At 45.8% G+C, this 27,331-nt stretch overlaps 1 protein-coding gene and 1 long non-coding RNA gene across 4 annotated transcripts in view; one reads left to right on the top strand and one right to left on the bottom strand.

The window, feature by feature from the left end:
• RHEB (Ras homolog, mTORC1 binding) overlaps nucleotides 1–12,455 on the bottom strand; it is a 42,404-nt gene extending 29,949 nt beyond the window's left edge. Inside the window, exon 1 of the mRNA NM_001287846.1 lies at nucleotides 12,404–12,455. Within this exon, the coding sequence (NP_001274775.1) occupies nucleotides 12,404–12,455 (52 nt within the window). The remainder of the gene's footprint in view (nucleotides 1–12,403) is intronic.
• A 777-nt stretch (nucleotides 12,456–13,232) lies between these two features.
• LOC102162623 (uncharacterized) overlaps nucleotides 13,233–27,331 on the top strand; it is a 55,064-nt gene continuing 40,965 nt past the window's right edge. For 2 of the 3 annotated variants that reach the window (XR_002340246.2, XR_001301078.3), the window contains exons 1-2: nucleotides 13,233–13,831; nucleotides 15,328–15,402. This is a non-coding gene — a long non-coding RNA (uncharacterized LOC102162623). Of the gene's footprint in view, nucleotides 13,832–15,327; nucleotides 15,403–24,774; nucleotides 24,862–27,331 lie in introns of those variants that run through there. The other variant, XR_001301087.3, reaches the window with a different exon arrangement.

Below are 27,331 nucleotides of genomic sequence, written 5' to 3'. Positions count from 1 at the left end.
GCGCAGTGGTTAACGAATCCGACTAGGAACCATGAGGTTGTGGGTTCGGTCCCTGCCCTTGCTCAGTGGGTTAACGATCGGCGTTGCCGTGAGCTGTGGTGTAGGTTGCAGACGCGGCTCGGATCCTGCGTTGCTGTGGCTCTGGCGTAGGCCGGTGGCTACAGCTCCGATTCGACCCCTAGCCTGGGAACCTCCATATGCCGCGGGAGTGGCCCAAGAAATAGCAACAACAGCAAAAAAGACAAAAGACAAAAAAAGAAAAGAAAAGAAAAGAAAACAACCCAGTTAAGCATATGAGCAAAAGATGTGAAGTTTAACAAAGAGAATATTCAAATAGCAAGTAAGCACATGAAATGATGCTTAACATTATTCATTAGGAAAATGCAAATAAATCACATTGCGATATGACATACCTAATTAAAAATGTCTACAATAAAAAACACGGACAATACCAGTACTGGAGAGGATGTGGAGCAACTCATCTCTCTGGTGGGAACGCAAAACACAGCACAGTCTCTTTGTCTCTCAACAGGTGACTGGATAAGCAAATCATGTTAAATCCACACAAAGGAACACTACTCAGTGATAAAAAGAAATGAACTACTGCCACACAACAACACGGATAAATCCCAATGGGATTCCATCTCTCTTACATTCTGGAAAAGATGAAACTGCAGGGACAGAAAACAGAAGCGGGGGGGGGGGGGTAGGGCTGACTACAGAGGGGCACAAGGGCATTCTGGGGGTTGATGAAACTGCTGTTCTATGTTTTGTGGTTGTGGTTACATAACTATGCGTTTGCTAAAACTTAGCCATACACCAAAAGGGACACATTTTACTTTATGTCAATTGTACCTTAAGTTTAAAAAAGAATCTTTAGCTCATACGCAAAAATTAGCTAGAAATGGGATCAAAGACTTAAGAGCTGAAACTATTAAATGTCTGGAAGGAAACATGAGAAAATCCTTCTTATCTCCAGGTAGGCAAAGATTCCTTAAATGATAAAAAATGAATAAACCATAAGCAAACAAACAAAAAAAACCCTCTGATAGAGTGGGCTTTATCAAAATCAAAAATTTTGGCTTTAGGAGTTCCCGTCGTGGCGCAGTGGTTAACGAATCCGACTAGGAACCATGAGGTTGCGGGTTCGATCCCTGCCCTTGCTCAGTGGGTTAACGATCCGGCGTTGCCGTGAGCTGTGGTGTAGGTTGCAGACACGGCTCGGATCCCACGTTGCTGTGGCTCTGGCGTAGGCCGGTGGCTACAGCTCCGATTCAACCCTTAGCCTGGGAACCTCCATATGCCGCGGGCGCGGCCCAAGAAATAGCAACAACAACAACAACAAAAAAAAGACCAAAAAAAAAAAAAAAAATTTTTGGCGTTAAAACCCAAGAAAATGAAAAGGAAGCCATGAACTAGGAGAAAATATTTTACATATATGAAAAAGATTATTCAGAATATATATACCTCTAAAAAGAACCCAATCACAAAGACTAAACACTTGAACAGACACTTCACAAAAGAAGATAAACCAATGACTAAGAAGTCTATGAAAAGATGCTCAGTGCCATTCGTCACTGGGATAATGTCAATTTCCATGGCCTTCCCATCGGTCCGGCTAGAAAGATTGACAATGTCAAGTATCATCGAAGAGATGTCTCATCTGTTGCTACCAGAGTATAAAATACAGGTACAAATGCTTTGGGGAAATGGTAGTTTCCCAGAAAATTACGTACTTAATGTGACCCAGCAACCCCATTCCCAGGTGCTTACCAAAAAGAAATGATTGTATGTCGACAGACACAACAAATGCTCATTACAATTTTATTCTTAGTAGTGAAATACTGGCAACAACAGGTAACTGCAGAAACCAATTACAGTACATCCATACAATGGAATACGACACAGCAGTAAAAAGAAACTACTTACACACGTGACAACCCAGATGGACCTCAAAACATGATGGATTTTTTTCCCCCCTTTTCATGGCTGCACCCATGGCATATGGAGGTTCTTAGGTCAGCAGCTGAATCCAAGCTATGCCAAAGCCATGGCAATACTAGATGCGAGCCACATCTGTGACCTATGCCACAGCTTGTGGCAATGCTGGAACCTTAGCCCACTGAGCAAGGCCAGGGATTGAACGAGCATCCCCACAGACACTACATTGTGTTCCCAACCCGCTGAGCCACAAGGGGAACTCCCGTCGTCAGATTCTTAACACACTGTGCCACAGCGGGAACCCCAAAACATTTACTGCTTTTCGCCGTGCAGAATAAGATGGTCATTATTAGCCATGCAACTGTAGGCAGCTTTCCTGGTCTCTTTCCTTGTTTGTAAAATAAGGCATGATATTTATTAAGGACTTATTACATAATCACATATCCTAGATATATTTTCATTTAATCCCACCCTAGATTCTAATAATTGTATCTAGTACATTAACCTGAAATCTAAGAAAATGATATACAATGACAACTACTTAGGCTAAATCCTCAAACTCACATGAAAAACATCAATAAATATAAAAATACACATACATACCCCACTGCAGAAAAGTAGTGACTGTTTCAGTTACGCATAACAAACACCTCAAAAGTAAGTGGCTGAAATCAACCTTTTCATGTGTTCCTGATTCTACAGTCAAGGCTGGGCTTGGCTGGCTCCTCTGCTGGCCTTAAAGTCACCCCTTGGCTGCCTTGGCCGGTGGGTGGCTGGGGGCCAGACTCAGCTGGGAGGAGTAGACCTTCTCCTTTGGCACGTGTCCTCTCCAAAGGTCCCTCCCCATGTTACACAGAAGCGGAAGCTTCTTAAGGCTGGAAGCCTGGCACTGGCCCATCATCACCTCTGCAGATCCTGCTGGTCAAGAGCGCTGCCGGGCCATGAATAAGTACCAGGAAGGTGCTGCTCTGGGAGCCACCGAGAGAGGGACACCAGTAAAACGGACCGGGTCTGCAAGCAGCAGAGAAAGACTGCAGCATCACCTGGGGTTGTGAATGGACCACAACCTGAATATATCATCATTGTTAAAAGTGCTAAAATAATGGAGTTCCCGTCGTGGCGCAGTGGTTCATGAATCTGACTAGGAACCATGAGGTTGAGGGTTCGATCCCTGGCCTTGCTCAGTGGGTTAAGGATCTGGCATTGCCGTGAGCTGTGGTATCGGCTGCAGACGCGGCTCAGATGCCACATTGCTGTGGCTGTGGCGTAGGCTGAGAGCTGCAGCTCCACTTAGACCCCTAGCCTGGGAACCTCCATATGCCGTGGGAGCGGCCCAAGAAATGGGCAAAAAGAAAAAAAAAAAAAAAGTGCTAAAATAACAACGAACTATATGAAGGTTTCTTGAACGATGTGTGCCTTACACAGTATCAATTTACATGCTCATTAAAGTATCGCACCCACTTTAGTAAAAAAATGCATAGTTCTGCCCATAGTGGCATTGGATATTGTCGCTTTTTTGGGGGCTGGGTAAGATGTATATATATCACCAAGGAAGCGTTTTGAAAAAATAGACTTACCTCACCATTCTAATTTTAACAAGGGTGCATAAGGAGTTCCAGTGCGTTCTGCAAAAGTTCTCCCCGTGATTCTAATATGCATGCCTGTCCCCACAGCTCCAACACATACAGATGAGGGCACGTGATGAAGATAACCTAAATTTTAATTAGTCACCAGAACTACAAGCACGATACTGTTTTAAGAGTTTACAAAACATTTTCACATGAACTATCTCACATCTTCCTATGAATTAAGCAGAGTTGGCATCGTCTTATTCTCTCTCACATTCCCCTACCAATTTTCAAAAAATAGATGCGAGGAGAGAAAAAAATTAAGGTGTGATTATGTTACAAGACAAGACAGAGAGTAACCAAGTAAAACTGGTTCATTAAATCATTCCTCTTTCAAATCCCTACTGGGTACTCGTGTTGCCAAGCATTATGCTACCAGATACATTCCACTCAGGAAACCCGGAGAAGTCCGTTTGTATTCTAACATGAAGATCAGAGTTACATAAATGAAGAATTTTGTTAACTGCCAGGGTTAAAGGAAAAAAAGAAAGTGCCTTGCCAAAAGGCCATGGAACTGCTTCCCTAAAGATTTAAAAAACAGGATATTCATCTCTACAGACTGATTTATAAATCAAGCCAAGGTGGAAGGCAGAGGGACAGGGCCAACAAACTGCAGTCAATTAAATGTTTGGCAGCAATGAAGAATCAATTTTGGATTTGTGGCCAAAACTGGGGACAAGGCTGGGGGTCGGGGTGGGAAGGAGCTGGAGGAAAGTAAACAGGAGATAAACTCCTAAATTATAACACAATCTTTAAAGTATTTAAGCACATGAGTTTAAGACTATTCAAAACAAGTAATAAAAAAGTAGGAAAATGAAATGAGACATAAAGCATATTTATCAATCCATATGAATGGTTACTAGTAAAGATTATTTCTTCAAAAAGTTCTTCAAAAATCTGCATTGACCCCACGTACTGACACCAATCCATTCCTTACGATACCCACGCCACCTCATGGAGTTTAGACTGGCGTTCCGCACCAGTAAATGCTTTAAAAAGCCCAACCACTTACTACACTAGTGGTAGTAATAACTGTTCACTATGGCTCCCTCACCACATGGAAGCTCCCTGGGGGCGGAGCTGACTAGCCCTGCTGATGAAGCACACGGTGCCTGGTACACAGTAGGGGCTTCGCTGATGAAAATATTTAATGAGCACCTATTTGAATGACATGTGATACACGTAACCCACACACTGTCCTTTTCCACCAGTCATTTCAGCAATTCAATCTTTTGGGGGGATTGAAATCATCTGGAGAGCTGATAAAAGCCCCGGGCGCTTTCCCCAGAGAACACACACACACAGCCTCAGGCAAAGCTCATGAAGTCCAAGCTAAGAACCACGACTCGAAGTGGGCACCCGAACACCTGACCCTGGAACCAAAGAGAAGGCTCTCCCTGGGGTTCAGAGTTCGGCCGAGCTCCTTTACGGAGAGATCCTGGCCAACCACAAAGCTCAGAAAATTCATCCCGGGTCTCTCCACCTGTACGCACCCGGGAGACTTCTTCTGAAACATAAACAGTGGCAGGCATTTTCGCGGTCCTCCCTCCCTCCAGGAGCTGCCTCAGTGAGTTCTGTTTTAAACTTGTGCACAGTTCTCCTGGCCTGGGTGCACTCAAGGCCATATCGCATCTGTTTTTTTTCCCCAGCAGACAGACTGGAAGCCCACAGTGTTTTCCCACTCCTGCCATGGAGTGTTACAGTTCAGTGTGCCACGTCCAGTCTGCCAAGGTTGTTTCGAACCCTCCCCATCTTGATGTCAGCCACCATGGTTGAATTTTGCCGATGATGTTTTTCATTCAGTCACTCACATAAATCACAAGACTAAAGAGAACCTGAATTTTGAAATATTCTCTTTAAAATAGATTCCAAATGTGACTTAGATTTGAAAAACAGCACTATCTCCAGATGCATTTATCTTCAAGACATACGAGTCTTAGCAAACTTGTTCCTAAAACTATATTTAACTGTAAAAGCTAGTACTTTCATCTCCACGTCCACAAATTATTTATCATGCCATCTTGGAGCTAACATTCAACTTCTAAGTGTTAAAATACCAATTACTGCTGCAAGAGTCCCTGAGGGGTCTTTCTGCAGGTAAGCAAGCACAACAGAAAGAAACAGGGGAGAGGGAGCAGAGAGGTAAGGGGCAACTCAATTCTATTAAGGTTGGGACGCCGACCAACCCAGGATGTGTAGGAGTTAATTTTATCAGAATCCTTAAATCGCCCTGCTTTCATTTGCCCACAGAGCCCAATACAAGGTTTCCAACACTTCTGGATATCCATTCGGACTCCAAATTCCGATGTCTTACGAGGAACTCTCTTTTATCAGATGCCCGTACATTTAAGAATATTAAAACACTAAAATAATATCCCAGGATCTTTCTGAGACATTAAACTCTATTTCTAAATCAATCAAGCGTTTATGTTAAAGGTCCCCAGCAGTTTGCACTCTGACAGTCACCAGTCTAAGACAGAGTACTCTATCCACTGCTAAGACTTGGTTTGGTGCTTCACAGTAAATCAGAACTAAGAATAAAGGTTCTCTCAAGTGTGGGCACTGAAGATTTCATAACACTCTAACTTGCGCAATGATGTCCAAGTTCAGTTCTGATTTATTCAAATAAATAAGTACAATCTACTCATGGACCATATTCAAGCTATTAACTCCCTCTTTGAGACCCTAAGCTAAGGAAAGCCTTGTACCTTTTGGACTTGATAATCACAGGTGGAGACGGCAGCTTGTCATTTGGCGACAGAGCCACTGATACTCGTATTTGAAAACCATGTTATTAGCATACAGGTCCTGGTGTGCTGCCACCTTTGGCGATTTTTATTACCCTTTGGGAGCTTCACCATTATTACCAGGGCAAAGAACAACTCACTCCAAGCTACACGACAATCAGAGGCTGCATCAACTGGCATTTAGTATCCTGACTCAACAAGCCTTACCAGGCAGGAGGTCTGCTTCCTAAAGTTCCTTAGAGGCCCTGCCCAGCCAGCTCCCCACCACCTTCCCAACCTCCCTTCCTACTCCCACCCCGATGTTTGGTCATGCTGCTTCCTTTCCGTCCTCAAGCCTGCCAAGTTCTTCCCCAACTCAAATCCTCGTCTCAGTCAATGCTACAGGGCCCTTCCTGGGAATTCCAGTCAGACCGTGGTCACTGCATCCCCTTGCGCTGGAGGGGGCAGCAGTCGAACAAGACCCCGAACACCACGGTTCAGTGGCTCTCCAAGCAGAGTCTGCACAACTCTGGTGGCCCCTTGAGACTTTTTCAGGGGGCTCATAAGTCAAAACTATTTCCATAATAACAAATACGATTTCCCTTTTCCACCATGTACACTAAGCAATGTGCAAAAGCACTGGTGGGTAAAACTGCTAGCTTGGTGCCCCTCAGCACCAATCCAGACAGAGGTCACACACTGGAGGGGACAGTCACTGTATTCTGCACTGCCACACACTCAGTACAAAAGGGGGAAAAAAAAAGTCATTTTCACGTAAAGTGTTCTTGAAAATGCAGTAAAATTATTAATTTGATTCAGTCTTGACCTTTCAGTACATGTCTTTTCAATATTCTGCTCAGCAAAATGGGATGCATGCAGAAAGCATGGCCGCCACATACTCAAGTGTGACGTCTGGCAGAAGAGCACCTGGGAAGTGGTCTGCAAAAGCCACGGAACACCACTTTTACAGTGGTGGTGACCATAAACTACCGTTGTTTCAGACGTGGCTATTTGGCAGACATTTTCTTGAAAATGAAAAATATGAGTCTATTATTTCAAGTAAAACTGGGAGCATTTTGCCAAGGATCAAATTCGACTTCTCAAGAGGAATCACAATTTTGGAGAACTTGTATTAGTCGTGGTTAGCTCAACCGCACCCCAACATTTACGTTTTTCTGAGGAGACTGGTGGTGATATTAAAAATGTCACTTAAAGAAATATATGTACATACTTTTTTTTGTTTTTTTTTTGTTTCCCCCCCCACAGCTGCACCCACGGCATATGAGTGTCCCAGGCTAGAGGTCAAATGGGAGCTACAGCTGCCGGCCTACACCACAGCCACAACCACGCCAGATCCCAGCTGTGTCTGTGACCTACACCACAGCTCATGGCAACGCCGTATACTTAACCCATTGAGCAAGGACAGGGATTGAATCCGAGTCCTCAGATGTTTCTGCTGAGCCACGGGAACTCCAAGAAATATTTGTATATTGACACGTGTCAGAATGTGGAAGAAGCTGTCTAACAGTAAACCAACAGTTTCCAAATGACCGATGTACAATGTTCCCACATCAGGCAGAGGCAGAAGATCCACTCATGGTGCAAAATGAGCCAATGGAATTCAATACCATGGAGTAGAAAAAGTTCACCCAAATAATTTCAAATACTACAACTACCCTCTAAGAAACTACCACTTGGGGAGTCTTGGTGAGTAGGATATTCACATGTCTGCAAAGTAGTATTAAAATATCCGTCCCTTTCCCAGCTATGTATCTGTGCAGGCTGGATTTCTCTCATATGCTTGATTTATTTATTGCAATGGAATGAATTCAGAAGCAGCTATGAGAATTGAGCCTTTTTTTTTTTTTTTTTCCCGTCTTTTTGCCATTTCTTGAGCCACTCCCGCGGCATATGGAGGTTCCCAGGCTAGGGGTTGAATCAGAGCTGTAGCTGCCGGCCTACATCACAGCCACAGCAACGCAGGATCCAAGCCGCATCTGCAACCTACACCACAGCTCACGGCAACACCGGATCCTTAACCCACTGAGCAAGGCCAGGGATCGAACCTGCAACCTCATGGTTCCTAGTCGGATTCGTTAACCACTGTGCCACGACGGGGACTCGTTTTTTAAACCAGGTATTGAAGATACTTGCAAAACCATAAAACACCACTTCAAAGTCCCAGGGTTTTTTTTCTCTTTCTTGAATTCATATTGTACCATCAACTATACTTAAAAAAAAAAAAAAAAAAAGTCTAAAAACTATTCAGCACTGAAAAGTCATAATCACAAATGCAAGCTCTGATTATTCTCTTGTACCAAACAATGAATGACGTGAAAAAAAGTTAATTTCAAGCTTCACCACAAAGGAGGCCACTACAGGACTATCCCCACCCAAAAGTACACAACTCCAAAACGTCACTAAGCACCTGAATGTACAATTTCACATGCTAATATATTTTATGCATGTCAAACAATGCTTTACCTTAAAAGTTTTTGATGACATGCATCAGAAAAGGAAGGGACAATTGAAAAATCCACAATAAAGGCGAATACAATAGGACTGTATTCTACTGGGAACAAATGTAATGGAAGTACCCAAATCAAAGGATGGAAGTTTTTTACTACCTAAAGCCTTTTGACAAGGTAGGTACTGATGTGCATTACTTTTGCTAAACTGCCTTTTACTAAGCCACAGAAGTGTTTCATTTTCTCTTGTAAGCTCTGTCCCATTCCTGTGATCCTGTCCCTCTGGTTAACCTGAGGCTCACATTCGGCAAATAATCTTTTGATTATGGTCTCATGGCAAACTAGATTATCAAAGCTTTCTGTGGAACATTCCAGTGAAAACAGCACCAGATTTTATTTGAAGATAGTTAGCTGACACTACAACTTTAACTTCGTTTAAGTTTAGTTTCCTCCTATCCCCCGTTTGCATTAGAAACAATGGGAGGTACGGGAGCTCGTACAATTGGCTGCCACTGAAACAATTAATACAAAGCACTCCCTGAAGGCCAGCCTGTATTATAGGTGACGTGTCCTTAAAAGCTTAACACTGTAAATAACAGGAAAAGTACTTCCGGAAAAAAAGTTGTATAAGTTACCTGAGAATTTAATTTTCCTCACTGGTAGTTTTATCAATGTTTTTAAAAATCACAAAATTTGAAATCCAAGTAGTAAAACAATCATTGTATTTAGCAGTTTTATTTGAAGGCAAACTTTTCTTTTTTTGGTCTTTTTGGGCCTGAACCCATAGTATATGGAAGTTCCCAGGATAGGGGTTGAATCAGAGCTATAGTTGCTGGCCTACACAACAGCCACAGCAACTTGAGATCCAAGCCACAGCTGTGACCTATACCACAGCTCTCGGCAATGCTGGATCCTTAACCCATGGGGCAAGGCCAGGGATCGAACCTGCGTCCTCATGGATGCTAGTCAGATTCGAAAACCGTTGAATCACGACAGGAACTCCCCTGACAGCAAACTTTTAAAATAAAGTTTATGACATGACAATGTCACAATGAGAAGTATTCTACTAGTCAAACTGGCACGTTTAATCAAGCGAACATTCTAAGAAAGGTGTGGTTTCTAGCTTAGCCTTTTCCTGCCACTCTTTACCCTTAGTCAATATGACACGACAGCTTAGCATTACAAAATAACACAACCGAGAAATACACATACTCAAATTTCTCCAGTACAGCACCATTTGCAAGCAAACGTGTCACCAAACTGCTAAGTCTGAATACTGACTCATTCTCTGGAGAGTGGTTATTAGTACATGCAATCAGGGGATTACTTCCCTTTTTGACGCTGGCAAAACAAAAGACCCCACAAGCTACAAATGTCCTGGTTCACAACAAAGGTGATCAAATGCAAAAGCAAAGGCAAAGATTGGGAATAATTTAACCTCTGCAAAATACGTTTCGCTTTACTTATTTTTTCCTTTCCCCTTCTTAGGGCTGCACCCTCACCATATGGAAGTTCCCAGACAAGGGGCTGAATGTGGAGCTGCAGCTGCCGGCCTATGCCACAACGCCACAACCACGCCAGATCTTAACCCACTGGGCGAGGCCAGGGATAGAAACCGCGTCCTTATGGATACTGGTCGGGTTCTTAACCCACTGACCTACAGGGGAACTTCTAAAATACATTTCACTTTAATCATCACCCCATGTGAAAACAAATATGGAGACAACTGAGTGGGCTACAAGCAGTATAACATATTGAAGGCACAAAAAATAGGGACCAAATATACCTTGCACCCCACTGGAGGCTGCTTTAGTACAATACTTTAACTAACAGCAGTTGAAAAGAGAAGACAAAGGGGTGACCTGTCTCATCTGGGTCTCTAAGAGGATGACGGCTAGAAGGAAGATACAAAAAGAACAGGTTTTAGTTGGATACGAGGAACTTCTTTAGCAAAACAGTGAGAGCAAATGCGAGGCTTATTCACTGAAGAACAGAACCACCACCAAGAATCTCTCTTCCGCTGAAATCAGGGAGCCCAGGTACTTATCACCTGTAACTTGATTATTCGGGTTCAAGTCACCTGTAACTGCTACCTTTAATTAGTGGGCGCTATGTATCTGATTAGCTAGAACTCACTCAAGAGCCAGGATATGTCACGGTCCCCCCTCTCTTCACAAGCCAGGGGAGGAACTAAAGACCACGGACAAGCCAGGGCTAGGTGATTTAAGCTGCCAACAGAGGTTGGATGCCAGGTTCCACATGGGCACTTGGGGCTGTGTAGACTTTGAAAGCCTCAATTTGATACACGGTACTTCCCAGCTGCAGCTGTTACGGCTGCCACCTACTCTTCTCCACACATCTGGCACTGCACCGTACCAGAGTTACCCCTATGACTCTGGGCGCCCCTTCTCACTACACAAGCACCTCTCAGCCCCTGATTCCCCCCACCCCCACCCCTTTGACCGGAGAGGGATGATAAAAGGATGAGTAAGCACGCTGTAGCTGATGTTGGTCAAAGAGCATAGACCCTGGCACCGGCCGTGGAAAATGGGGGTGAAGAAGCAGAACAGAAAGCGAGGTCGGGGAGTTGGCGGTGAAAAGCGTTCCTAGGGCAGTTACCGTTACCTCCTTCTGCAATCACCACAGACTCCAAACACCCGCTTTCACCCGGCAGCCGCCCCCCCACCCCGCGGTCAAGTGCACATTTCCCTTAAACAGTTCTTAAAAACAACACGAAAAGATAATCGTAATTTCTCCAGGCTTCCGGTTGTCAAAGACAATAAAGCCTCACCCTAAAGCATGGTTAGGTCAACGGCTGTTTTCTCGTTTTCTGGCACCCGGTCTACCCCCATCCCACCCCAGACCACCTCCGTTAGGCTAAAAAGCTACTGTCAGGAACAGTTACAGATATATGTCAATCTTGTTCAGTGGCGGCGGCGGCGGGGTGGGGGGGTAACTTTTGAATCACTTCACCAGCCTGGTTACAAGTACCTGACCTTATTTTTTCCCGTAGAAAAATAGGACACCGAGAAAGCAGAAATTTCTCTTTCCCTGCTTTTCTACTTCGGCCGCTGGCAGCATCCAGGAGGCTTCCGAAGAGGGCTCTTGGGTTTCTTTCGTAGGAAACTTGCCCTCTGTAGCCAAACGTCCTCTAGGTCCCCAGTTTCCTTTAAAACGTTGAACTTCACGCATAGGAAAAAAACCCCAAGGCACAGTTTCCTTTGTTAAAACCCCACGGACTTGAATTTGGGGGGTGCAAAGGCCAGCAACGATCACGACAGCTCGCCGCGGCGAGGTGAAGAGGGACAGGTGCGACTTCTGCCTTTGGGGGGCCTCGCGGCAGTTTGGCAGAGCGGTAGACCCCGCACCGCGTGCCCGGCGCGGGACCGCCGGAACTCCCCGTCCGCCCGAGGCCTCCCAGACACGTCCTCCCCGCTCCCGGGCCGCCCGCCGCCCCACGGGCCCGGCCTCGCCGCCGCCTCCGCTCAAAATGGAGGTGGCGGCGGCGGACCGCTGGTTACGAAACGCGCGGCCGCCACATGGCCGCGCCGGCCCCAAACTTGGCCCGGCCCGCCGCGTCCCGGCCCCCAGGCGAGGCCGGGCCCTGGCTCGAGGAGGCCGCGCGGCGCCCGCCACTCACCCACAGACCGGTAGCCCAGGATCGCGATCTTCCGGGACTTGGACTGCGGCATCTTGGCGGCCTCACAAGCCCCGGGCCAACCACATCAACCGCGGCGGCGGCGGCGGCTCCTGTGCTGCGATCGGCGGCTGCCGCGCCGGGGCAGAGCGGCATCCAGGGGCGGGGCGGGCGGGCGCGGCTGCCTTGGCTCCTGGCTCGCGCGCTCAACCGCCCGGAACCGCCGCGCGGCCCCGCCCCCAAACACGCCCACGTGACCGCGCGCGGCCGCCGGGGCCGCCCCCCTGCAGCGGCTCGCGTCAGCGTCGCCCTTCCGCCGCTGCGGCCGCCCCCGTCCCCGAGACGCACAGGGGTGCGCCGGGCAGGCGTTTTACTTTAAAGGGAAAAACAGGAGACGCCGAAATGCCCCTAGAAAAGTCACGACTGAAACTCGCTGCGTCATGACCCTCCCACCGGCTTCCGCCGCTTTTTAATTACGCCAGTTTTCCCCGAGCGCTGATTGGACAGTTCCCACCCGCCCGCGCGATGACGCGGCGGAAACTCCTTCTCCCATTGGGGGCGGTGAAGAGGCGGAGCCAGAGGCGGGGCTGCTTGCCCGGGAGCTAAAAATAAATTCCGACGCTCAGCCCGCGTTTGGGCGTTAGTGAGCTTTGCAGGCTTCGAACGTCTGGAGGCGGGTGGGAGGGGCGGAGGGACGCCAGCTTCCTAGTGATTGGTTAGATCGGGGGAAGGGGCGGGGAAAGATTGAGAGGTGAGGTGATTGGTAGAACGCTGAGCGGTTGATGGACTCGCGCTCGCAGAGCCCTTAAAAGGCGCGAGGCGCAGGTCGCTTGGCGGTTGCTCGCTGCGGTTGTTACCTTGCGTGAAGTTTTTTTCTTTTTAGCCCTTTGCTATATTGGTGTCAGTCTAAGTTTGAGGGTGTAGGTTGTGACTTAGTATCATCTATGGATGAAGGCCTGTGGGAAGACTGGAACGCAGTAATTCAAAATACGCATTTTTAAAAAAAAGTGTGCGCCACCTCAGTTGTCTCAACCCTGGGATAAGCAGATCCGACACACCTGACGGGGAAAAATAGCGCAAGTCAACACATCTTTAACTCTCCACACCTTCGTGGCTAATTCAGTAGTCGAGCTCAAACACCTGCCCTTAGCTGGGAACTCTCTAGAAACGTCCTTCCAGAGGGGATTTAAGACGGCTGAGTTCACAGGCTGGTCTCTCTGGTAAAGGGAGACTGGTGTATTTTCCACAAATGGTTTACTGGCAACCCCTTTCTTCAGTTGTGTTGGCGAAGGGCCCTTGACGTGGCACCAATGTTGGGGTGCAGGAAGGGACGGCAGCCTGGGAGGCGTGGGTCATGCAGAAAGAAGGTGAGCCAGACCTGAGAAACGAGGATGCCGTGGGCGCTTTCCAGACGCGGAGACCAGTGTCATGGTAGGTGTCCTTGCCCTTGGTGGTTGTGGAAGGAGCAGAGACCCTCCACTCCTACCAGTGTCCCTTGCTGTCCTCGGGCTGTTGACAGTGTTGAGCTGCGTGGCTGAGTAGGATCACGGCTCTCTGGTCACGGCCTTTCCCAGCAAGCACGGAATCGGGGCCCTCCCCCCGCCTGCGGAGCTCCGAGCGGCAGGACCAGATTCCTTGGTAGGAAGATTTAGAGGTGACAGCCCCATAAATACACCTTGTTGCCTCGTCGAGTTAGGACACTAACCGACATTAAGGCAGAATCCTTCCACCATCCACTTGCGGCACTCATGGGGGAGGAGGAGCGCACGTTCACGTCTGCAGATTGAAGCCCCAGGCCACCCGCGGGGAGTGAGACATCTCTTTGAAGTTGTATTTTATTCTAATGGGTTTTTGCATTCCACTCTATAATTAGTTGAAATATTTAAAAAAGACTCAAGTCTTAAAATGGAATTTTATCCTGTGGATTTGAATACCCCTCCTGCAGTATTTTGAACTGATGGTCCTAGATTCCCTGGTGGGTTGTGAAATTAGCTTAATGGGTGTTACTATTTTCTATTCTATTTAAAAAAATGTATGTTGCGTAATAAGGGTGAGTATTGTTTCTTGGCACTTTTGCTGTGTGTATATATTTATAGACATGCTTTATATGTGTTGTGTACTGAGTTCCACTATAAAATGTATTTTTTGTGGATTACCTCAAAAAGCTGGAAAGCACTGCCCTAGCCTTAGGGGGTTTAGGAGTCCAGACCGAGAAGGGCAGTTGAAATGGACACATTCATTCAAGAAATGTCCCAGTTGTGTTAAAGCCCTTTAAGGCCAGACCCAGGAGTTTTGAAGATTCTTTTATTTCAGAATTTCTTAAGAAACGACTCAGATTACCTAAAATACTTCAGATTGATGTATGAATTCACATAGAAATAACTAACTGCAGCCAGACCATATAGGATGTGGACTTGCTTCTGAATTCAAAGTACGCTGGACCTCAGGAGTTCCCCGGTGGCTCAGAGGGTTGAGGACCTGGCATTGCCACGGCTGTGGCATGGTTCTACTCCTGGCCCTGGAACTTCCACGTGCCGTGAGCATGACGAAAAAAAAAGTACAGTTGACGTTTGAATAGCACTAGTTTGAACTGCCCGGTCCATTTATACCCGGGTTTTTTTTTCGATAGTAAATTCTTTAGTACTACACGATCCACGGTTGGTTGAATACGTGAATGCCAGGTCATGGAAACTGAGGAATCACAGATCCACAGGGCAATAAAGTGGAGGATCGGTGCCCCAACCCCTGCATTGTTCAAGGATCAATTGTCATTCTACGGATTGAGAACACGTGTTATCCTTCAAAGCAGCAGGAATTGGTGCCACTGATCAGTTTCTCCTGTGCAGGTTCTGCCTCTTCACGACCGCCCTGTGTGCCTTCCCTTGCCCTGGGAACTCAGAATTCTATTTCTTCTCTTTGAATTCCAGAGAGAAGACCTGATGGGTTCAGCGAATTACCATCTCGTGAGTGAGGAGCTCATGCTGAAGCCGTAGACTGGGCAGGTAAGCCTCTGCTGGCCCTGACCTCCTGCTGGCTGGTCATGGCAGTTACTGGCGGTTGTTTGAAGCCTGAATTGTTGGCTCTTGGGAATTGTATTGTGGGAGGCCGTTTCTAAGTCCAGTGACATCTGATTTCTAGTTGGAATGAATTCCTAGAGGTAATATACAAAACTTCTAAAAAGTCTGTTTAGTTAGACGAAGAGTGAAAACCACTACCGTGCTTGTTTTTTGCTAAAAAGACATTTGTGAAATTATTTTACCTTTGTTATACATGAAAGGGTGCCCCTGAATGAAAGGAGGCATGAAGGCATTTTGTTGTTTTGTTGTTCATTTTAAATACTTGATAAAGGAAAACTAGAAAAGAACTAGACTCGGAGTTCCCATCATGGCTCAGCGGAAACAAATCTGACTAGCATCCATGAGGACACAGGTTCGATCCCTGGCCTCTCTCAGTGGGTTAAGGATCCGGCGTTGCCGTGAGCTGTGGTGTGGGTCGCAAATGTGGCTCAGATCCCACGTTGCTGGGGCTGTGGTGTAGGCCGGCGACTGCAGCTCCGGTTCAACCCCTAGCCTGGAAACCTCCATATGCCGTGGGTGCGGCCTTAAAAAGACAAACCAAAAAACAAAAAAAAACACAAACCCCAAAATAAACTAGACTCATCTTAATCTTGACATAAGCCACATCAGACTGATCTCTTGTGCCTCCCAATGGGTATTGTCAAAAAATCAAACAATGCAACTTTGGGGAAGCCGCCCGAGGTCACTGACTACCAAGGTCTTGTGAATGAGAGCAGGGTGTGCTCCGCAGGGCCTTGGTGGGCTCTTCTCAGCATCCTGCCATGAGGCCACTCTGGGGAAGGCCTGTCTTTCACTCTGGGATGAAAGAAGGTCCTCTCCTGAGGCCAGGGCGCAGTCTGGCCCAAAGCCTGAGGCGTGGCGATGTTTCGTGGCGATTGCTCCTGGAAGTGGGAAGTGGAGAGAGCCGGCCCTGAGTCCACGGAGTGGGCCACGCCTGAGGGAAGAGGTTGGCTTGGCAAGGAGCTGTGGGGACAGGTCTAGGCCTCTGCAGGCGCGGTAGATATTTTCAGTGTCTGGGCTTGAATTGTTAACGACCTGGGTCCTCGGACTCTTTAATCAGTAGACACTGATAAGAGGCTGGATGAGAAATGCAGGCAAGGCTTTACTGGGACTCGTGGAGGGAGAGGAAGTCACAGATGCCCTTGCTGGCTCTCCAAGAGGGAGTGAATTGGTTCCTTTTGTGGGCGAAGGTGGGAGGGTCGGTGGGTTGGCCTGGAGGGACTCGATTGTCCCGGCCACCTCCTTGGAGGTGCTGTGTGCAGGGATTGTGCGCATCGTCCTGACACGTAGCGGTTGGGGTTGGCCTTTTTGTGTCTGGGTGTTGATGATTTGCCCCACTTGTTCCCTGTGCAGGTAATTCCGGTCCCTTAAGAGTTTGTCTTGTCCAAGGAGACCTTGGTCTGGGTGCAAGCACTGCAGTCAAGGGTCCCAGCCTGTCTCAGATGTGTCCTCCACAAGAGGATCAAGTCCTGACCCTCTCAGAATATCATCTTACTTGGAAATACAGCTGTTGCTGCTAGAACCTGTTAAGACGAGGCCTTACGGGAGAGTAGGCTGGGCCCTGATCGATAATGACGGGTTTCCTTAGAACACACACAAACACACACACACACACACACACACACACACACACACACGATCATATAAGGACAGAGGTGGAGATTGGAGTGCTGCTTCCACAAGCCAAGGAACACTAGGGCCACCAGAAGCTGGGAGGGGCAGAGGAGGACCCTGCCCTGGAGACTTCAGGGGGAGTGTGCCCTGCTTCCCTTTGGAGGGAGGATTTTGGACTTGTGGCCACCAGAACTGTGAGAAATTTACGTTTTTGTTTTTTTTTTTTGAGTTACTCAGTGTGTGTTAACAGCAGCCTTAGAAAAGGAACCATCAGCTGTCCTCAAATTGTCAGTAAAGTGTCATTTAAAGTTTGAATCTAGGAGTTCCCATCATGGCTCAGCAGCAATGAATCTGACTAGCATCCATGAGGACGCAGATTTGGTCCCTGGCCTTGCTCAGTGGGTTAAGGATCCAGCATTGCTGTGACTGTGGTGTAGGCTGGCAGTTACAGCTCCAATTAGACCTCTAGCCTGGGAAACGCCATATGCCATGGGTGTGGCGCTAAAAAGACAAAAAATAAAAATTAAAAAAATAAAGTTTGAATCTAGTTTCTGCTAGGCTGTGGATGAATTTGGCTGCCTTCCTAGCAGCCCAAGCTAGAGTGTGCCTGCTTGGGGGCTCAGCAGCAGAGCGGAGGGGGTCCTGGGGGTCTCTGGCAGAGTCATCACGCATGGTGGCTAGAGCAGAACACCTGTGCCTAAGAGCCTGCGCAGCAGCACCTGGCGGGGGGTGGGGTGCTCGTGGAAAGCCAGGAGGCCACGTCCTTGCATTAAAACAGGCGATGGCTGTGCCAGTCAGTTGGATTACATATGCTCTTCACATGTGCCTCAGATGTGGCATTTAGTCACAGTGTCATTAAGCCACTGAAAATTATAATTACCATTTGAGGGACATACTCAGCATTGGTTCCTCCTCCTACATGAAGAGTTCTCAGTGCTGGGTTTTATCCAGCATGTTGGGATCCAGGGAGTTTCTTTAAAGAAAAGAACTTGTGATCCTTTAACATTTTTATTTTAAAAACAATTGAGCCCTGCTAATATGTACTATATGGATTGACTGTGACCCCTTCGTGGCCCGGGGCATGTCATGACTGGAACGAGAGGTGTCCTGGGGCTTCCACACCAGGGAGGGGCGGGCAGTGATGTCCTCGCTGCTTAGTGTTCAGAATGTTGGAATGTATGGCTCTTTGCGTGTCTGGTTCTGAGGGATTACAGCATGTATTACCTAAGTTCTGCTACGCTGACTCTTACAAAGGGTCATGAGTCTTAGATTTCCGTCAAAGAAAGTGTGAATTCATGATGAGAATAAAAACGCAGTATTAGCACACACTTAGAAAAATAGAACTGCCACCTCTTCTTGTCTGCGCTCTTTGGCAGCTGCATTAAAGGTAAACAGGATGACTTAATCATATCTTACAAGAAAATGACCCACATTTTTTACGACAAGTAAAACTGATGAGCATTTAAAATACAGATTCAGGAGTTCCTGTCATGGCTCCACTGACGAATTCGACTAGGAACCATGAGGTTGCAAGTTTGATCCCTGGCCTCACTCAGTAGGTTAAGGATCTGGCGTTGCCATGAGCTGTGGTGAAGGTCGCAGATGGGGCTCGGAAATGGTGTGGCTGTGGCTGTGGCGCGAGCCGGTGGCGACAGCTCTGCTTCGACCCCTAGCCTGGGAACGTCCATATGCCGCAGGTGCGGCCCTAGAAAAGACAAAAAAATAAATAAATAAAATATGGATTCAGGAGTTCCTGCTGTGGTGCAGTGGTATAGAGCACAGGGTTCCATCCCCAACCTGGCCCAGTGGGCTCGGATCCAGTGTTTCCACAGCTGCGACATGGGCCTGCAACTGTGGCTTGTTTCTGATCCCTGGCCTGGTGCTGTGGGGCGGCCAAAAATGGGGGGATAAAAAATGGATTCAGATCCACTATCGTTAATGATGACTAAGTGTAATTACATTTTGATATTAGCCAGTAATATAGTGAAATATCACTTAACAAATAGTGAGGTGTTTAAAAAGTAAGCATCCAAAACACCAAGGCAGATTTTATAAATTTTTCTGCAACTGTTTTTTCCTTTGGAAAATTTCAATCTTACGTAAAAGTAGAGAGATTAGTACAATGAACCCCAGGCCCATCACCTATTTCATTTAGTATTTACTAGGTCACAGACAATTCTGTTTCCTGCTACCCATTTCCTCACCCACACGTGGATTATATTTGTCTATTTTTATTTTGCCTTTTAGGGCCACACCTGCGGCATATGGAGGTTCTCAGGCTAGGGGTCCAGTTGGAGCTACAGCTACCAGCCTTCGCCACAGTAATGCTGGATCCAAGCCTCAACTGTGACCTACACTATAGCTCATGGCAACACCGGATCCTTAACCCACTGAGCGAGGCTGGGGATCAAACCCAAAACCTCATGGTTCCTCATTGGATTCGTTTCTGCTGCGCCACAACAGGAACTCCACACATAGATTATTTTGAAGTAAATCCTAGACACTATACCATTCATAAGTTATTCAGCATTTTCTTTGAAAGATGACTCTTTTTAAAGAATACAACTTGCCATTTTTATACTGAAAAGAAAACTAAGGCATCCTTAATACCACATGTATTCAGACTATTCAAATGTCTCTTAATGCTTCATAATTTTCTTGCACAGTTTGTTTATTCAAGTCAGAATTGAAATAGAGTTGGGAATTCCCTGGTGGCCTAGCAGTTAAGGATCCAGTGATGTCACTGCTGTTGCTGGGGTCACTGCTGTGGCATAGGTTCAATCCTTGGTCCAGGAATTTCTGCATGTCAGGGCATGCCCCCCCACCCAAAGAAAAAGGAATCTAAATAGAGTCTGCTGGTTGCTATATCTCCTAAGTCTTTTTTTTTTTAATAAACTTAATTTTTTTAGAACAGTTTTAGGTGTATAGAAAAATTGGGCAGTGAGGGTAGAGGATTCCCACATGCCTTGGACCCAGTTCCCGCTCCCCCTTTATTAGCATCTCACGTTAGTGTGGTGCTATTTGTTAGACTTACCTAACCACTGTTGATTCATTATTATTAGCTAAAGCTCATATGTTATTCAGATTTTCTCAGTCTCCCCCTAACGTCCTAATGCCATTCACAGCCACATAGTTGGACCTAGAGATTAGAATACTAAGTGAAGTAAGCTAGACAGAGAAACACAAATACATATCACTCGTATATGGAATCTAAAACAATGATAAAAATGACCCTATTTACAAAATAGGAACAGACTTACAGACTTTGAAAACAAACTTAGGGTTACCAGAGGGGAAGGGGGTGAGGGATAAATTAGGAGTTTAGGGTTAAAACATATACATTTCTATATATAGAACAGATAGCTGGAGTTCCTGTCGAGGCGCAGGGGAAATGAATCCGACTAGGAACCGTGAGATTGCCGATCCCTGGCCTCGCTCAGTGGGCTAAGTAAGGATCTGGCATTGCCGTGAGCTGTAGAGTAGGTCACAGACGCGGCTGGGATCCTGGGTTGCTGTGGCTGTGGTGTAGGCCGGCGGCTATAACTCTGATTGGACCCTTAGCCTGGGAACCTCCATATACCGAGAATGCAGCCCTAAAAAGCAAATTAAAAATTAAAAATTGTTGCAATTCTCACTCAAAATAAAAAATTCTGAAAGAATAGCCAACAAGGACCTGCTGTGTGGCATAGGGGACTATAGTCAATATTTTGTAATAACCTAGAATGGAAAAGAGTCTTACAAAGAGTATATTTATGTGTAATTGAATCACTTTCGTGCAGAAGAAATTAACACAACATTGTAAATTTTTCAGTAAAATTTTTAAAGATGTTCCGTTTTCTTCTGGCCTCCATTTTTTTCTGTTGAGAAGCCAGCGTTGTCTTTTTTTTTTTTTTTTTTTTTTTTGTCTTTTGTCCTTTTTTTGGTCTTTTTGTTGTTGTTGTTGTTGCTATTTCTTGGGCCGCTCCCGCGGCATATGGAGGTTCCCAGGCTAGGGGTTGAATCGGAGCTGTAGCCACCGGCCTTTGCCAGAGCCACAGCAACGCAGGATCCGAGCCGCGTCTGCAATCTACACTACAGCTCATGGCAACGCCGGATCGTTAACCCACTGAGCAAGGGCAGGGACCGAACCCGCAACCTCGTGGTTCCTAGTCGGATTCGTTAACCACTGCGCCACGACGGGAACTCCCAGCTGCTGTCTTAATTCCTTTGTCATACGTTCCTACCACCTGTCTGCCTTTATTTTTGGTGTTTAGAGTTTGACTGTGATGTGTTTCTGTGTAGTTTTCTTTGCTTTTACGCTGTTTAAGGTTTACTGAGCTTCTTAGATTTGTGAGTTATTGTTTGTGATCCAATTTGGAAAACTTCCCAGGCAACATTTTTTCAAGTATTTTTTCTGCTCTATATTCCCTCTTCTTTTATTCTGGGACTCCAATTTCACAAATAGTAGTTTGGTAGCTTTCTGCCAGTCACTAAGCTTCTTATTCTTTTCTCTGTTTTTATAACTTCTAGTCTAGTAATTAAAAAAAATTGGATAACATAACATATTTTTAAAGTTTTAGGATTTCCTTTTTTTTTTTTTTTTTTGTAGTTTCCCTCTCTCTCCTGAAATTTTCCCATCTGTACCCAACATACCCCTGTTTTCTGTAGGTTCTTTAATATACATTTCACAGGGTTTGTTTTTTGTTTTGTTTTGTCTTTTAGGGCCACACTGGAGGCATATGGAGGTTCCCAGGCTAGGGGTCGAATTGGAGCTGTAGCCACTGGTCTATGCCACAGCTACAGCAACATGGGATCTGAGCTGTGTCTTCAACCTACACCACAGCTCACAGCAATGCCAGATCCTTAACCCACTGAGTGAGGTCAGGGATCGAACCTGCATCTTCATAGATGCTAGTTGGGTTAGTTAACCACTGAGCCACAATGGGAACTCCATTTCAGTTATTTTTAAATCTTTGTATGCTAGGTGTAATATCTGGGTCTGCTTTTATTGAGTGACTTTTCTCTTGACTATACATCATTTTTTGGGGGGTTTCTTTTCACATCTAGTTATATTTTATAGTGGGCATTACAGATAATCTGTTGTAAAAATTCTGGATTCAGTATCGTCTTTTTTTTTTTTTTTTTTGGTCTTTTTGCCTTTATGTGAGCCACTCCCGTGGCATATGGAGGTTCCCAGGCTAGGGGTCCAATCGGAGCTGTAGCTGCCAGCCTACACCAGAGCCACAGCAACTCAGGATCCGAGCCACATCTGCAATCTACACCACAGCTCACGGCAACGCCGGATCGTTAACCCACTGAGCAAGGGCAGGGACCGAACCCGCAACCTCATGGTTCCTAGTCAGATTCGTTAACCACTGCACCACGACAGGAACTCCCAGTATCTTCTTTTGAAGCCTGTTGGGTTTTGCTTTGAGTTAATATTTGTATTTTTTTTTAAATTTAAAAAAATTTTTAAAAATTTTTAATTTTTTATTTTTTTTAGAGTTTAAAGGCTCATTGGCATTTATTTGTTAAACATCGATTCTGGAGTTCCCGTCGTGGCACAGTGGTTAACGAATCCGACTAGGAACCATGAGGTTGCGGGTTCGGTCCCTGCCCTTGCTCAGTGGGTTAACGATCCGGCGTTGCCGTGAGCTGTGGTGTAGGTTGCAGACGCGGCTCGGATCCCGTGTTGCTGTGGCTCTGGCGTAGGCCAGTGGCTGCGGCTCCGATTCCACCCCTAGGCTGGGAACCTCCTTATGCCGCTGGAGTGGCCCAAAGAAATAGCAAAAAGACAAAAAAAAACCAAAAAAACAAAACAAAAAAAAACACCAAAGAAACATCGATTCTCATCACACCCACGAGGTAGTAGAGGAGGTGTTGCCAGTCCCCTTTTACTTATTTTTTTTTTCATTTTTTTTATTGCTCAAATGAATTTATCACATCTGTAGTTGTATAATGATCATAACAATCTGACTTCACAGGATTTCCATCCCACAGCCCAGGCACATCCCCCCACCCCCCAGAGTTAATATTTGTATGTGGTGAAAGATATGGATCAAAGTTTTTTTAATTTTTTTTACACATGAATATCCAGTTGTTCTAGCACCATACATTGAAAAGACTCTCCTTTCTCCAGTGAATTGCTTTTGCATTTTTGTCAAAATTCAGTCACCCGGGGTTCCTGTTGTGGTGCAGCAGAAACAAATCTGACAAGGAACCATGAGGTTGCAGGTTCGATCCTTGGCCTCACTCAGTGGGTTAAGGATCCGGCATTGCCATGAGCTGTGGTGCAGATTGCAGATGCGGCTTGGATCTAGCATTGCTGTGGCTGTGGTGTAGCCCGGCAGCTGTAGCTCCAGTTCGACCCCTAGCCTGGGAACCTCCATATGCCTTGGGTGTGGCCCTAAAAAGCAAAAAGAAAAAGAAAAAATTTAATTATCTATGTAAATGTGGGTCTATTTCTGGACGCTTTTCTCTTGTGCTGAGGTATTTGTCTGTATTACATCAGCGCTTTATTGCCTTGATTATTGTGGCTTTACTGTCTCGACCTGAGGTAATTTTCTCCCTCTAACCTTGTTCGTCTTTGTGTTCTTCACCTTTGCTTTTGCATATGCAGTTTAGAGTCAGCTTCTAAGTTTCTCAAAAAGACCTGCTGCGATTTTGATTGGCATTGTTTTGAATCGATCGTCAATTTTGGGAGGAATTACGTTTTAGCAATATTGAGTCCTCTGACCTATGAGCAAGGTTTATCACTCCTTTTATTGAGGGCTTCATTAATGTCTCAGCAGTATTTAGTATTTTCAGTGTATGGACTATACATGTCTTTTAGCAGATTTACTCTGTATTTCATATTTTGATGCTATTAAAAATGGGATTTACAATTTTCTGTTTTTAAGAGCTTGTTGCTCATGTAGAGAAATACAATTGATTTTTGACTATGGATTTCTTATCATAAAACACTGCTTAGCCCACTAGTTTTTTACTGTAGATTTTTACAGTAAATCTGCCGATTTACTGTAGAGTCTATTGGCTTTTCTACAGAAATAATCATGAAGTTTTTACTTATTTCTTTTTATTTTGGCTGCTTTACATAATTTTCTTGCCTTATTGCACTAGGATGCTGAATAGAAGTGGTGAGAACAGACATCCTTGGCCTTGATCTTGGGGTGTAAGCAGTGTAAATATCACCATTAAGTGTGGTTTTTATTTGCTTGAGGACAAGATACAGTTGGTTCAGACTCTCATACCTTAGCAAGAGATGTTTATCTTTTAAATCATTATGAAAAAAAGAGACATTGACTGGTCTGTCAATTTAATTCCAAAAATGGCCCATCAACAAGGCAAAGAATTCAGTTTCAAATTCCTATTCTTCTTCCTAAAATTTGCACAGCCCTGGGCAGGCTCTGCCAGGGCCATGTGCCTCCCAGGCCCACCAGAGGGCTGGGTGAGCTAGCGCTTGAGGAGACTTAGCTTGCCAGCTTGTCCCTTCACCTTGCTTCCCTTCTTTCCTTTTTTGGGATTGGATTAGATGCTTGATTCTGTCCTCAGTATATGATAAGGCTCTGAAGATGAAGTTTCCTCCTAACCTGGTTTCCAGATTCTTCTATGATATTTACTTTTCCCTGAATTCTTTCATGATAGCAGTTCATTTCTTGTTACTTGTTCTTTAATGTGGTTTTTGTTAAAACTTTCATTTCCAAGGAAAGGCCAACTTTCCTTTGATTTTGATGGAAGAAAGACTAGCTACCTAAGTCTTGAAATTCAAGCGAGTCAACCAAAACAGAAACATCAAAGGAGTATCGAATGCGTCCCTGAACTCAAAAGGGTTCCCATCGCAGAACCTCTGAAGCTTGGGAGGGCTCTCACCATTCAACCGTGAAGGAGGTAGCCCAGAAGAAAAGAAAACCAGCTACAGTAGTTAAGAGGAGAGAGGAGCAGCCAGACAAACCAGTGGAAAGCTTTAGAGGCAGCTCTTGGCTGGAGAAGGAAAGAAAGGCCTCATCTCCGTGTGCTGTGCAGGGGTCTTCCCTGGACTCGGCAGAGCCAGGCTTGGTTCCTAAGTCCCCTTCGTTGGGTGGACGTCAACAAGAGCAGGGTCAAAGAGGAAGCCTACAGGATGGGCTGGACATTGAAAAAAAAAAAAATGGTGATGTGCCCAGATAAACTATTTCCAGAAGAGGCCAGCTTGAATTTATCATGTGTAAGACAATTTGGCTATGAACTTCTTTCCAAGAGAATTGCAGTTTTTAAGATTAATAAAGCATAAAATTAGCCAGCTGGAAGTCGTTCAACAAAATTTCTCCCTTAGTTATATACTAAACAGTGAAAATAAACAGGAGAATTTGGGGAATATGTTTTGTGTCCTGGTTGAACAATGGATTGCTTGGCAGAGCTTAATAGTACCTAAATTCTGAACTGAAGTGTCCCATCCTCATTGGGAGTATGGCTTTGTCTCGGTGTTGGCTGGACTGTAGAAGCTCACTAGTAATTGGAGCTGATGTTCGATAAAAGTCATGACGTTGGTGCACTGAGTCTGTATGGAGAGTTTTATTTCCCACTCTACTGAGCAGAACAGGCAGGGCGCTCGCTGGTTGGTATACAGCTGCTCTCTGGGGAGATGTTGGAAGGCTTTTCATGCCCATAGGGCCCTGCCGGGGGTTTCTTCCTGCCCAGGCCAGCCTGGTCTGTGTGATGTGACTGCAGCTCTGGCCCAGGCCTGACCCGAGGGTGGCCTGCTCAAAGCCCAGCTCAGAAGGGTGACCTGAGTTGTGTGATTGGCTCAGTGGTCCGTGCCGCTTGGAGCTTGAGTGTAAGATCCATCAGTCAGCGGTCGGAAGAAGGGTAGAAGCTGAAAGAAAGCAGGGAAGCAGGAGCCAGCAGCGAGGGTGCAACAGGCAGACACAGGGTCTAACGTGTGGGGGGCTGCGGAACCTGAGTGGGGGAGCAGCGGCTGTGCAGGGGGGAGGTCTCAGCCTCACCTTTCTGTGCAGCCTGTCACTGAGGTGATCAACCTGCAGCTTTTTCTTAGGAGCCAGGTCACTAAGTAAAGGCTTTGCTTATTTCACTGGCCATTTCTCAGGCGTGGCTCTGGTGGCACTGAGTGAGCTTGGTACAGAGCTAGCTGTTGTCAGTATTTAGGCAGAATGCATCCCAAGGGAGAGGTGGATGGGCCAGCCAGTAATGCATCGAGAAAAATATTAGGGGGTTGGATACTTCAATTCTGTAACATTGGGAGTTCTTGTTGTGGCGCAGCAGAAATGAATCTGACTAGGAACCATGAGGTTGTGGGTTCAATCCCTGGTCTTGCTCAGTGGGTTAAGGATCCGGCATTGCTGTGAGCTGTGGTCACAGATCCTGTGTTGTTGTGACTGTGGCGTCGGCCGGCAGCTGTAGCTCCAATTCAACCCCAGCCTGGGAACTTCCACATGCCGTGGGTGCGGCCCTAAAAAGCAAAATAAATAAATAAATAAAAAGAAAAAAAAAATCTGTAACATTGGAGGGTATATCTTAGAAATTATGGTAATTCATTTTCAAATTTTGGATTATGTAAGTAGATTTCCACCAAACAAGAATTATTGATTATGATTATTGTCAATATTTTGTAATTTTTAGTTGTGGAGGTTCCCCCCGCCCTGCCGCTCATGAGCCCCCTTCCCCATTTAAATAATGGTTGCAAATAGGACAGTTAGCAGAGGCAGTCAAAACTACTCCCTAGTACTGACTAGAGCCGTACAACTAAAGGCTTACCTCAGATTCAGGCTTTTTCACAGGTAAGCCTGTCGTAGTCCGTTTGGGCTGCTATGACAAAGTGCCATAGGCTGGGCAGCTCGTGAGCAGGGGAAATGTATTTCTTATAGTTCTGGAGGTTGGAAGTCTGAGGTCAGGCACCCTCTTCTGCTCAGCAGATTTCTTGTATATACTCACATGGTGGAAGAAATAATAAGAATTTAAAAAAACCTCTTGAAATTCCATTATCCAGAGGTAACCACTATTAACTTTTTGGTATAATGTATTTCTAGCCTTTTTTTATAATCACACAGCTATGTATTTCTAGCCTACAGAAATGAAATCCTACTGTCCGCCCCACTTTATGCCATCTCTCTTTGGCAAACATGCATCCATCTCCAGCATCATTTAGACTGTCTGTGTAGTATTCCATTGCATGCCTCTGTCATGCTCTACGATAATTGCAGTGCATGGAGCTTTTACTTGGTTCCAGCTGCTTGATATGCATTATTTCAGTCCTCATGCAAATTCT

This window comes from Sus scrofa, chromosome 18 (assembly GCF_054392235.1).
Source record: "Sus scrofa isolate SSC_HxYL_T2T_F1_AM1 chromosome 18, Sscrofa_HxYL_maternal_Yorkshire_Landrace_v2.0, whole genome shotgun sequence".
Classification (NCBI taxonomy): Eukaryota; Metazoa; Chordata; class Mammalia; order Artiodactyla; family Suidae; genus Sus; species Sus scrofa.
This window is presented reverse-complemented; position numbering and strand designations above follow the sequence as displayed.